We start from the raw sequence: 13,676 nt of genomic DNA, 5'->3' as shown, positions 1-13,676 counted from the left end.
TGTGCACTTCCTCGACTGGTTTGCATTAAGCTCATTGCAGGGGAGATGTTCAAGGTGCTGCAGGTGAACCTGTGTGCAGGTGTCATAAATCGGGTTGGAAAAGTTTGCTGTTATTACACAAACGTCTGTGTGGTACATGGGACCTTCTCGTAATTTGCATTGAACGAAATGGAAGATGACGTGCGGGTCTGGTGGACTGGTAACGAGCAGCGTGCTAACTCACACCTGCACACAAGCTCTCCTGCAATGCATTCAAACAAAGGGCATCTGACGCGTCTAACAGCTCTGCATCTCAATGACAAACGCCGCAGCTTGTGCACAAGAGGAGAATGGTTAAAGAGCCGACATTGGAGCAACTATGTGTAAGCAGAGGATGAACCTCCTCAGCTTAGGTGAGTGACTCGATGAACTCTTCCACCACCGCAGTAGAGGTTAGTTCAATAATTTTCTCAAGCAGAAGGAATTTACAAAAACAGCGGAGTTCCAGGGGGATTAGAGAGGGAGTACCGGCAGTGGTGGGAGAGGTATTAAAGAGGGTGTCCTGGGTGGGGGGGGAGGGGGGGCAGGAGGGGAAAATGCTGAGGTGGGAAGGGGGGAACAAGCTGGGGTGTGGTGGGGAGGGAACTTGTTGGAGGGGGAAGGAGGGGACATCCCGGAGGAACAGATAGGAAAGGGGGGAAGGGGGTGGAGGAACGTACTGGAGGAGATGAGCAATCAAGAGTAAGGAAACAGTGATTGTTATAATTTATACTTTATTTACCAAAGGCATAAAATATGAATATTCACATAACACCAACAAATGCTCGTATTCCACAAAAAGTAAGAAATACATATTTTCAACCCAATTCAGTGTTTTTATGAAATTAATCATGGATGTTATTCTTACACGATGGGTGAGGTGAGTGGGGCAAGAGGGTGAGGAGTGAGGTGGTGGTACAACATACAGCGAGGGTTTACATCTCCACTCAGCCCATCATTTCCTCCTTAACAATTCAAGAACCAAAGCCTCATCCTCAGCCAAAGACAAGCCTGTGTCCATTGGGTTATCATCTTCTTCTTCTTCTTCTTCCTGTAACCTTCCCCTCTTCTTAGGAGGAATTGATGAATCATCATCATCATCATCATCTTTGTCCTCATCATTTTCACTGATATTGCTCCCTTGACCTCTGCGGGAAGAACAGGTGTATTCAGCAAACTCATCACAGGAAATAACTAAACATGACACCTCCAGCATTACAGCTGAACTCGATGAAAAGGGGAGAGTAGAAACCATGAACAATATCAATGGAGCTTAAAATGAGGGAGGAGAAGGAGGGAAGGGGGAGGAGGTTAAACAACTTTACATGATGTAGTTTTAAGATTAGTGCATCGAGACTACAGGATACAGGGTATCCCACAATTCCTTTGGATCTGTGTGCAGCCAGGGAAGAACTTCCTGCAACAAATGTCATCCTTTAGCTCGGCCAGAACAGACACACTCAGCGTCTTGCGTTGGGCTGCACCGACAAACATCAACTTTTCCAGAGACATAGCGCTGTGTACAACCAATTACATCTGAGGCCGATGCAGATTGACTAGGTTAAGAGTGACAGGTGTGTCATGGATCAGAGCAAATCCCCATGTGCTTTTGGGCCGGTCCATGTCTAGGTTTGCCCGAGTTTGCTGCCGGGAACAGCAAATCCCCATGTGCTTTTGGGCCGGTCCATGTCTAGGTTTGCCCAAGTTCGCTGCCGGAAACAGCAAATCCCCATGTGCTTTTGGGCCGGTCCATGTCTAGGTTTGCCCGAGTTTGCTGCCGGGAACAGCAAATCCCCATGTGCTTTTGGGCCGGTCCATGTCTAGGTTTGCCCGAGTTTGCTGCCGGAAACAGCAAATCCCCATGTGCTTTTGGGCCAGTTCATGTCTAGGTTTGCCCAAGTTCGCTGCCGGAAACAGCAAATCCCCATGTGCTTTTGGGCCGGTCCATGTCTAGGTTTGCCCGAGTTTGCTGCCGGGAACAGCAAATCCCCATGTGCTTTTGGGCCGGTCCATGTCTAGGTTTGCCCGAGTTCGCTGCCGGAAACAGCAAATCCCCATGTGCTTTTGGGCCGGTCCTTGTCAACGTTTGCCCAAGTTCGCTGCCAGGAAACAGCAAATCCCCATGTGCTTTTGGGCCGGTCCTTGTCAACGCTTGCCCGAGTTCGCTGCCGGGAAACAGCAAATCCCCATGTGCTTTTGGGCTGGTCCTTGTCAACGCTTGCCAGAGTTTGCTGCCGGAAACAGCAAATACCCATGTGCTTTTGGGCCGGTCCATGTCTAGGTTTGCCCAAGTTCGCTGCCGGGAAACAGCAAATCCCCATGTGCTTTTGGGCTGGTCCGTGTCTAGGTTTGCCTGAGTTTTCTGCCGGAAACAGCAAATCCCCATGTGCTTTTGGGCCGGTCCGTGTCTAGGTTTTCTGCCGGAAACAGCAAATCCCCATGTGCTTTTGGGCCGGTCCCTATCTAGGTTTGCCCGAGTTTGCTGCCGAAAACAATTCCAACCTCTCGGCTCAGAAAGTAAAAAAAACCCTCTTTCCATAAACGAATAAATATCAAATAAACAAACAGCAAAAGTTGATTTCCAAGTTGTTGAAAATTACACAAGTTTAAAAAGTTGAAACACGCACGTTGAACTACTATTTCGTATCCAACGAGAGAGTTCGTAAAACACTTTACCCCCGTGCTGTCTTGAGAAACAAGAACAATGGTGGGGTCAACGAGTGGTAAATTTGATTGGTTGAGATGATGTAAAATGGCATAACATTTTGTCCAAGTACTACAAAACTGAAGGGATCTGAAAGTGTCAAAAGGTGATTTGTGTTCTCCAGTGTTCAAGTATAAGTTAAATTGAAATAAAATAAAGATTTTAAAGGTTGAAGACAAGAAAATCCGGAAGTTTACCGCCTTTGATGCAGCGTCTTTCACACCAACTTATTTATTACACACAAACACTTTACATTAATTATTTGTACCTGTTGTTCGTGTCCTTTATGACGTCCTTAAAAACAATAAATGTCCTGTTTGGAATGATTTTTTATTTTGTTTGACTGCCAGACAGGCCGAGAGACGAAAGACATTATCTCAGTCCTCTCTGTGCATGTGTCATCGACAAATTCAGAGACAAAGTACTGCTGAACTACAGCGTTGTTTTCTGATTCATGTTCTGATTTGTGTTGAAAATACAACATTCCATTTGAATCAAGTAGTTCCTCGAGACGGACAGACAGAGAGATGGACAGACTGACAGAATTGAACCAATTGCTTAACCTGCCTTTCGATTCGTGGGCGCGGGGTAACTACTCATTAGAAACTCAATGTTCACAATATCTCTTCGGACGGCAGTTACATGCCAAGAAGGGTCCTAATGAGACAAGGTAGGGAATTAATTCGAAAAATTGTTCAGGAGATTGACTCAAAGTCAACCTGGTACAGAATAATTCAAATCCATGGATTTAGAGAGGAGACGGACAGTTTCATCTCACTTTCAAGACAAAATGGTCACCAATGGTCATGGCTGTCCGACTTCTATCAGGGAAACGATTGAAGAGCAAAGAGTTCAGTATCCTATGAAACTGCTAATACCATTAAAGAATACCTGAAGTTCCAGAATGCAGCCCTGGAAAAGCTTTCCCTAAATATATACCATACATATGAAAGGATAATTAATTTAAAAAAAAATCTAAATCAGCAAATCCAGTCTGGTAGCAACAAATCCAGTCTGGTAAAACAAACCCAGGAAACAACCGTCAAAAAGTGTGTGCACGTCAAAACCTTCACCTATTGCTTGAAGCCTGGCTGGCCTCGTCGCTGGAACGGACGAAGCACCCGTCCGCGTCCGGCAACACAAAAGCGTCCGACGTTTCTGAATCGTCCGACTCTGACGATTCCTCATCCTTACCCTGCAAAGATCCAGGCACACAAAACCCATGTACACAGAAACGTTCGGATCACGTCCAGTGATCCTACCAACCCGAGAGATCTCAGGTGTGCGATTGGAAAGTCAGTATACAGAATGGATGAAAAGAGACAGAATGGACAAACCGGAGCATCTATGTTGTGGCACCACGGTGAAACGGTCAATGCCGACATTACGGAATTGCAGACATTGAAAAGATCGAATCTCCGAGTCGAGACGGTAAAGTTGTGTAGGTAAGTTCCTTTTTTGAGGGACACAATGGCTCTTAAACCAGTTTTACAAGCAAGCAAAACCCAGTTTTTCTGTTCATGAAATCAAAATTTGTTTTAAATGAGGAAGTATGGAGTAAGGTTTCAAATGAAACCATGGAGCCATTTTGTATATTGAAGAGTTCCAAAAGATCCATCTCACTAACCTCCTCCTTTCGCTGCTGTCCACTCCTGGCTCTCCTGGCCTCCTTTGCCTTGAGACGTTGTATCTGTGAAGAAAACAATGAGGAGAGACTACAGGCCTACCGGGACTAGCACTTCCAAGATAAACAAATTGTGGGATAAACATACGAGCTTCTGCTCAACACTGGATTTCCATGATGGGAGACATCACACAACAACCACACCCTCCTAACCCTCATCAACCTCAAGGACTGCATGGGCAGGATGAACAAAATAATAATTTATTAAACCTGCTGACACCCAATTCACAGCTTAGCAAACAAAGAGAAGGGTTAAAAGAATTTTTAAAACTTCCTTACTTTATCGAAAAACTTGAAACGCAATTCCAAGACTGAGCATAAATATGAGGTTATCAAACAAGAAATGTGGCAAAAAACACAGTTGTTTATCCTAGAAATATTTTCAAATGTATGTGTGCTTGTATATGTATGAGTGTGTACACGTACGTATATGTTTGTATGTGTGAGGGCGTGCGTGGAGTTTCTGTTGTTGACGGCTATCTCCACATGTGGGTGGGATTCAAGAGATGGACCAGAGACCAACTAGGTCTCAAAGTATCCACCTCTGAAAGTCAGTGTGTGTGTGTGTGTGTGTGTGTGTGTGTGTGTGTGTGTGTGTGTGTGTGTGTGTGTGTGTGTGTGTGTGTATATGCACACGTTGTAATGGTAGTGTGGGTGTGCATAATTCTATAACAAGTCAAGTATAATATGTACATATAGAAGAAGAACCGCCTTTAGAGGCCATTTTTCCACACAGAGCGGGGGTAGGCCTTTTTTTGGGCACCGTGGCCCCCTTTTTGAAGCAATGTTTTACGGCCGGATGCCCTTACTGCCACCAACCCTGTTAGTCGCCTCTTGCGACACACAGGGAATTACCAGCTAGCTGGTACTCAATTTGCCGACCTCAGAAGAATGACAGGCTGAGTCAACCCCCCTGGCGTTAATTCAGCGATCGACCGGGATTCGAACCCAGGATCCTAGTATCCCAAGCTGGCACCCTAACCGCTAAGCCAACACAAGGCTAACATCCATATAATATCCATATTATAAAGGGAGCCGTGTCTGTCTGTCTGTCTGTCTGTCGTGTTATAACTTGAGAACTTAACGAGATATGTCGAGATATGTCACCGCAGGCAGGTTGGTGGTCTTTCTGTCTTCTACCGACTCCTCTCTGGCCGAGCTCCCCCAGCTCTGTCTGTGCTGTGTCCCCTAAATATTCCTGCAGGATGCACAATAACTGCCAGCAACCCTCTTCTGGTGAAACTGCCAAAATCAAGACTCTCTGCTCAACTTCACTCTTTTATTCCTCTTTACTCCCACCTCGAGAACAAACTCCCTCACTCTCTTCAATCCCTCTCCTCCAGGTCTTTAAAACAGCTGTTCACCGCCATCTCTTATCTTCCAAATTCCATTCTCTTATTTTTTATCTCTTATCTTCCTTTTATCCGCCCCATCCAAAACCTTGATCTTTTCTACCCCCCATTAATACACCCCAAATCCACATCTTTCAATCTCCGACTTCATTCCTGAAATTCCTTGTAGTGTCAATTTGTTTCGGTGTGTACCCCGGTTTAGAATAGGTACACCGTATCCCTGCGTGTCGTAAGAGGCGACTCAAAGGGTTGGCGTCAGGAAGGGCATCCAGCCATAAAAACATTGCCTCAAAAATAGAACCATGAAAATTTGGAGAAGATCGTCATGGGGACCGCAAGGCTAACCCCCGCTCTTGCAGGGAAAATGGCCTTAAAATGCCTGTTGTTGTTGTCAATTTGTTTCATACCGTGTATCCCAACCCTGCCCTCCCCCCCCTCCCCCCTCCCCCCCATCTCCTCTCCCCCTTTGGGACATCTTGGGACATATTGAAGCTGAAGGGAAACGTGTATGCTGCATGTGTGAGAAGTGTTATGATTTTTGGGAGCGAGACATGGGTAATGAACGTAGAACAGCAACGAAGGCTGGAAAGGGTGGAAATGCGAATGGTTCGGTGGATGTGTGGAGTATCTTTGAGAGAGAGGAAGACAAATGATGAATTGCGAAAGATGATGGGAATAGATCCGGTGATGGATGCTGTGCAGAGAAACAGGTTGAGATGGTTTGGTCATGTGTTGAGGAAGGATGAAAGTGACTGGTTGAGAAGAGTGATGGAAATGAATGCAGGAGGGAGTAGAGGACGGGGAAGACCGAGAAAGACTTGGCTAAAGGTGGTGGAAGAAGAAATGCGGGCAAGGGGATTAACAAGGAGAGATGCAGAAAATAGGGCAAAATGGAGAAGATTGTCATGGGGCCCGCAAGTCTAACCTCCCGCTCTAGCAGGGAAAATGGCCTTAAAATGCTTGTTGTTGTTGTATGTGTTTAATGTGCTAGCTCTTAAACGAGCCTCGCTCTTGTCTACAAAGAAAACAAAAAGAAAAAAAAAACATTAATTTTGATATTTTAGTCTTGGATTTATTTTCATTACATCCTATTTGTTGAATTTCCTTGTTGTGTCTGTTCGTGGTGGTTTCGGATTAAACCCGTGTGTTTCGTGAGATAAATACCTTGCATCTCTTCCATCCTGGGCACGCGCCAAAAATAACCGCTATATATATATATACAGTCACGTGAAAAAGTAAGTACACCTCATGTGAAGTTTTGACTTTTTCAACATATTTCAACATACAGCTATTTGATCTTCATTTCAACAATATTGAAAGATAAAGGTGATATAATATTACAAATATCATGAAACATTTACATTTTGTAGTCCATTGTATAATTTAAACAAACATAAATGCAAATTTCGCATGTGGAAAAAGTAAGTACACCCCTACATTTATCACTACATCAAACACCTAAAATTAGAATGAGGTGCACCAGCTCAGGTGCAAATGATTATAACATCCTTAGAGAGGATCTTGGAGGAACCTGTCTTATTTAAACCTCAGACATTTAGTTTGGTTTGTTCTTTGTTGTTGATGTGTGCGGCGTCACCATGCCGAGATCAAAAGAGCTCTCTGAGGCCTTCAGAAAGACGTTTATAGATGCCTATGAGTCTGGGAAGGGATTTAAAAAGATCTCCAAACAATTTGAAATCAATCATTCGACTGTCCGGAAGATCATCTACAAGTGGAGAAGATTCCAAACAACTGCCAACTTGTTCAGGCCAGGCCGCCCCAGCAAGTTCAGCCCGAGAGCAGACTGCAAGATGCTGAAAGAAGTCTCTAAGAACTCCAGAATGTCATCACGGGACCGACAGGTAGCTCTTGCCACTGTTGATGTCAAAGTGCACGAGTCTACCATTAGAAAGAGGCTGCACAAATTTGGTCTACATGGGAGGTGTGCCAGGAGGAAACCTTTGCTGTCCAGAAAGAACATCAGGGCAAGACTAAAGTTTGCCAATGAACACCGAGGCAAAGACCAGCACTTCTGGAACAATGTGCTCCTGACAGATGAGTCAAAGGTAGAGCTATTTGGCCACAGTACCAGAAGACATGTTTGGCGAAAACCAAAGACAGCATTTGACCACAAGAACCTGATACCAACTGTAAAGCATGGTGGAGGAAATATTATGGTTTGGGGCAGCTTTGCTGCATCAGGGCCTGGGCAGCTCACCATCATAGAATCCACTATGAATTCTTCATTGTACCAGAGGGTGCTTGAGGATAATGTGAGGCCATCTGTTGGAAAGTTGAAGCTCAACCGAAGGTGGACCTTGCAACATGACAATGACCCTAACCATACCGGTAAATCCACCAAGGAATGGCTGAAAATAAAGAAATGGAGGGTTCTGGAATGGCCAAGTCAAAGCCCGGATCTAAATCCCATCGAGATGTTGTGGGGGGATTTGAAACGAGCTGTGCATGCAAGAAACCCCTCAAACATCACACAGCTGATAGAATTCTGCATGGAGGAGTGAGCAAAAAATTATCCCAGTCGATGTCAGAGACTGGTAGACAGTTATAAGAAACGCCTACTTGAGGTCGTTTCTGCCAAAGGGGACAATACCACCTATTAGAGCCAAGGGTGTACTTACTTTTTCCACATGCGAAATTTGCATTTATGTTTATTTAAATTATACAATGGACTACAAAATGTAAATGTTTCATGATATTTGCTATATTATATCACCTTTATCTATCAATATTGTTGGAATGAAGACGTGTAACACAGGTTAAAGGACATCGGTGCAGGAATGTGGGAATCCTAAACCATGGGGAACATGAGAGAAAGGACATTGGCATGGGAATGTGGGAATGCCAAACCGTGTGTAATACAAGTTAGAGGACTTCGTCACAGGAATGTGGGAATCCCAAACCGTGTGTAACACAAGTTAAAGGACATTGTCACAGGAATGTGGGAATCCTAAACCGCGTTTAACACAAGTTAAAGGACATCGGTGCAGGAATGTGGGAATCCCAAACCGTGTGTAACACAAGTTAAAGGACATTGGTGCAGGAATGTGGGAATCCTAAACCATGGAGGACACGAAAGGACATCGGCGTGAGTCTTGACGGACATTTTTACAGACGGACACACACTAAGAGCCGTAAGAAAATAGTGAGGGCTGGAAACAAAACGACGGCAGTGGACAAGGTTCATAAAAGCAGATTTCCAAATGGGATTTCATTCGATTTTGACAATTTACAGATGGTGTGTATTACCAAGGGTCTCTTACAGTCAAATCTGTGTGCAACGTTTCAGGAAACAACGTTAACATATGCAGGTAAATCTTAGTGTCCTGTAAGCTGCCAGATTCAAACCGGACATTTTCCCCCATATTGATAAATCAGGATGGTTTGGGTTTTTGTGTTTAGATCTCACTTTATGCTTCTCCTTGATCCTCCGTCGGTATTCTTCCTTGTCGATCTTGTCTTCCACGGACAATCTCTCCTTTGCTTTCGTGAGGTTGATGCCACCGACCTCGTCCTCCTCGGACTCTCCGAGGGTGCTTGAGGGACGGATCGGAGGCCAGGCCTCTGCAACCTGTGTAAAAACCACAACGAACGAAACTTCATCAGCAAAGGTAAAAACAATTGGAAAAATTTCCTCCTTCATGAAGAAGTTGTTGTCAATGTGCGATTTCGTTCCCCTCACGCTGTGCAAGTCCCATCACGTGTTCCCTCGACACCAATCCTAGCAGCATAAACGTATTCCGGTGCATTCAGAAAATTTCGTGAAATATCGATAACGAATGTGCACTAACCTTAAATGGGTGTGTGCAGACCGTCATAGTAAAGAACAATCATCAGCACCGTACTAGGCCATTTACAAAGGGTAAACGGCCATATTGGGTTTCCTATCTCCTCGGGATGCACAGATTCACCCTTGATCCTCCAGCACATTTCCATCAATGACACCCAGTGGTAAACCTACCTCAATTATATCCGCCATTTTGTAATACTCTGCCATTGCTGCAATGATTTAATGGAAACAACCAGGAAGTCACTTCCTTTTCCAACATTTTCTGGAGGATTCAGTTTGTTTGTTCCACACATTTCACAAAAACCCGAGGCATTCATTAGTTTTGCAAAAACCCAGATATTGTTCTTTTAAAAGAGTGTAATTGCACTATTAGTGGCCTCACATCAAGCTCAGGCCTAATCTCAAACCAAACCTGATGGCTCAATAAACTCAAAATACAATAATCGTCACAACGGGCTGCACCACCAAAACAACCATCACACATCAGGCTCATGGCCTACCTCTCCTTCCTTATCAAACGTTATCTTTGTGTTGACTTTAAGCTTCTTCTTCAGCAGCTTCTTGGCTTCCTTTATCCGGTAATTCCCTTTCGATTTCTGTTCTTTCTTCTTTTTCTCCTCTTGCCCTTTCTCTTCATATTTTACCTGCAAAACACAAACAACGTTTCAAGGAAAATTGGCTAAAACAATTTCTTTAACCTCAAAAATGTAACGAACATGTCCTTCGTGCCCGAGGCGTTGTATCACATTTCAAAGGGCACCAGCTGCATAGGCCTCGGAACCGCCTTCAAAAATGAGAGCCGGTTTGGGATTAAACCACAAAGACCGAGCATTATTCAATGTGATCGTTGGGAAAAAGATGGATTTCACATCTTTCCACATGAATAAATACACGTGCAAGGAGTAAATGTAATCTCAGTGGAAGTGCTGACATTTCTCTCTCAACTCCCCTCCTATTCAGACACATCCTGCTTGGTGAAGCATCACGTGGTGCATATACCACATGAACATCCATTTCCGAGTCCTCAAAGTCATTCCGAACGATGTCCATGTGAGATTCCTTTTGTTTATCATTCCTCAATGGGCTAAATAAAATAACCGACAGATTTAGGACGTGTTCGATGGCGACCGTGGCAGGAACTCCATGATGGCCCGTCCTCTGGACCATTCGCGGTCTCTCCCAGACAGAGGAGGTTCCGGTTTTATGGCACGCGGACCCACTCATGGTACCTCCTGTGAATTAACGAACGAGCTCCGACATCAAGCAAAAGTCTAAAGCAAAGGTTATATGAGAGTCTCACCATGGACGGCAGTGTGCCGTGGACCGTGTTCATATTACCCGAGGCCAAGTTAGGGGCATGATCTGTGAACCTTTCCTCAGGACTGCGTGTCTGCCAAGCGCAGAACAAGCTAGGTGAGAGATGAACCTAAAAATGCCTGCCAAATCCTGCCCGGTGTCAGAGCCGGCATTTTCATTCTCATGAAACATTCAGTGGCAACAACGATCGAGACGCCAAGCCGGGTGCGAGCCGAGGCACGTGTTTCCCCAAAGTGGACTCGCAGGGGCGCCGCCAGGGATTTTGGGCCCCATGAAATGATATCCCAATGGGCCCCTATGAAATGATATCCCAATGGGCCCTATGAAATGATATCCCAATGGGCCCCTATAAAATGATATCCCAATGGGCCCCTATGAAATGATATCCCAATGGGCCCCTATGAAATGATATCCCAATGGGCCCCTATGAAATGATATCCCAATGGCCCCTATGAAATGATATCCCAATGGGCCCTATGAAATGATATCCCAATGGCCCCTATGAAATGATATCCCAATGGGCCCCTATGAAATGATATCCCAATGGCCCCTATGAAATGATATCCCAATGGGCCCCTATGAAATGATATCCCAATGGGCCCCTATGAAATGATATCCCAATGGCCCCTATGAAATGATATCCCAATGGGCCCTATGAAATGATATCCCAATGGGCCCCTATGAAATGATATCCCAATGGGCCCCTATGAAATGATATCCCAATGGCCCCTATGAAATGATATCCCAATGGCCCCTATGAAATGATATCCCAATGGGCCCCTATGAAATGATATCCCAATGGCCCCTATGAAATGATATCCCAATGGGCCCCATTAAATGATATCCCAATGGGCCCCTATGAAACGATATCCCAATGGGCCCCATGAAATGATATCACAATGGGCCCCTATGAAGCGCGCACATTTTTTCCCCGACATTTTTGCCAGGAGGTTGAACCAATGCTCATATTTCTGCATACAGTATGGAATTCGCTATTTGATGCAAGACTGATACCCACACAAGAAATGTGCTGAAGGCCATCTTTTACAGTCTAAATGTAATTTTAACGGTAAGAATTACAACATACATTAACCTCTTCAATTAAAATAAATTAACATTATCATCTATAGAATGATATAACAAACAAAATAATAAAATCAGCAGCAGAGTATACATACAAGTGTAGTGATCCAATATCCGTAGCCATGCCATTTAGTTATCACTGGTCCTTGCTCAGCCTCACACACAAAGACCCCAGCGCCGGGCCTTGTTGCTCGCAAAGTCACTGATCAAGTCTTTGAAGTCCAGCTTTCTAGCCAACTGACTTTCAATGGACAGCATGGCAAGACTGCAAAGCCTGTCCTGGGATATGGTGGACGTCTGGTTTGGGGGCAGGACCAAACCATTTCATGCAAATAGAGGGGTGGGGGGGGGGGGGGGGATTGGGCAATACAGAGGCTCTCTGGATGTTTACTTTTTGCAGAAAAACAAAAAGAACCGTTATTTTTATTGGTCTATTATTCGAGGAGAGGGGAGGGGGGAGGGGTGGGGAAACGGGGGAGGAGGAAGGGGAGGGGAAGGGGAGGAAGGGGGTTCATATATATGCTGGTGGGTGAATGTGGCATTCAGTACGTTTCTGAGTTAAGTGTGATGCCGATCAGGAAGAAGAAGCCGCACTACCCACTTCATACGCTTCCGGAATGGTTTGATTTATTTGCATTCAAATGTCTGGTGATTGTTTTTTATTTATTTATGCGAATGTGTACTTGTATACAACTGTCATTCATTTTAAAAAGCTGAGGCACTATCGAGCGATTATTTTTATTTTAAAAACTCCAAAAAAAACGATCTTTTCTTTTTTTCATAAAGTTTTTATTTTTGCCTAAAACACTCCCAGGCACTCACTGATGAACATCTGAAAGTTTGACGAAGATCCGTTCAGCCATCTCTGAGAAAAAATGTCGACACAGACATACAGACAGACATACAGACAGACACACAGGCAGACATCTTTTATGTAGTAGATTATATATCCAGAAGGGTGTTTCGCTAACAAATCCCATGAATCCGTCAAAATACACCCACAAAAGCTACATTTACAATCCTGTCTAACTGGAGGAATAGACCATCCTGAAGTGCATGTGTTAGTCAAAAGTTGCATATCTTACAGTACATTTCATGAGACTAGTCCTTGAACGGGTCGGTGAAACATTCAACGCAGGTCAATGAGTACCTTCGGCAACAACGGTCAAGTTTAAAACCCAGGAATCCATCCGACATTCGGAACAAGTGACTAGAGTTAGTGACTATTACATTGACTTGAGGTTCGTAGGCATGGGGGTGGGGGGAGTTAGGATTCGAGGACTATTATGTCACTAAAAATAAATGGGAGGACAGAGAGTTTGAGTAGAGGGGGGGGGGGGGGGGCAGAGAATAGACAGAGTTGGGATAAGGGGGTTGAGGCTTTAGAGGTGGGGGTTTGGAGACTTGGGGTTGAGGACTTCAAGAAGAATAGAGTTGAGAACTTGAAGTCACATTTTACACAATGCAGAATTTCCATGGATCCCTGTCGTTATGCTGTCAAAGGACATTCCCGGCAAACTCTCGAAATATTCCACACACTCAACTATTGGGAATGAATTCCCTTACAACAGCCCGTTGGATCCCGGTTATCTGTGAGCATTATTATAAAACATCGTGGAGTCAGGCTCATATGGGACAATAATGACAGAGAAATCAGACATTTGTTTTTTTTTTTTTTTTTTTTTTTTTTTGTATACAAGTTCGAGGCTC

The 13,676-nt window shown here is 44.5% G+C and overlaps 1 protein-coding gene across 2 annotated transcripts in view; it reads right to left on the bottom strand.

Moving 5' to 3' along the window:
- Nucleotides 1–735: 735 nt before the first annotated feature.
- The window catches only part of DDX10 (DEAD-box helicase 10), a 107,693-nt gene continuing 94,752 nt past the window's right edge, over nucleotides 736–13,676 (bottom strand). For both annotated transcript variants that reach the window (XM_078778596.1, XM_078778597.1), the window contains 5 exons: nucleotides 10,067–10,210; nucleotides 9,186–9,347; nucleotides 4,350–4,412; nucleotides 3,796–3,917; nucleotides 736–1,166 (listed from right to left, as the gene is read on the bottom strand). In XM_078778596.1, the coding sequence (XP_078634722.1) occupies nucleotides 974–1,166; nucleotides 3,796–3,917; nucleotides 4,350–4,412; nucleotides 9,186–9,347; nucleotides 10,067–10,210 (684 nt within the window). In that variant the 3' untranslated portion in view covers nucleotides 736–973. The remainder of the gene's footprint in view (nucleotides 1,167–3,795; nucleotides 3,918–4,349; nucleotides 4,413–9,185; nucleotides 9,348–10,066; nucleotides 10,211–13,676) is intronic.

This window comes from Myxine glutinosa, chromosome 5, assembly GCF_964187855.1.
Source record: "Myxine glutinosa chromosome 5, kmMyxGlut1.1, whole genome shotgun sequence".
In the NCBI taxonomy this organism is placed as follows: domain Eukaryota; kingdom Metazoa; phylum Chordata; class Myxini; order Myxiniformes; family Myxinidae; genus Myxine; species Myxine glutinosa.
Note: the sequence above shows the minus strand (reverse complement) of the source record. Positions and strands in the feature narration are given on the sequence as shown.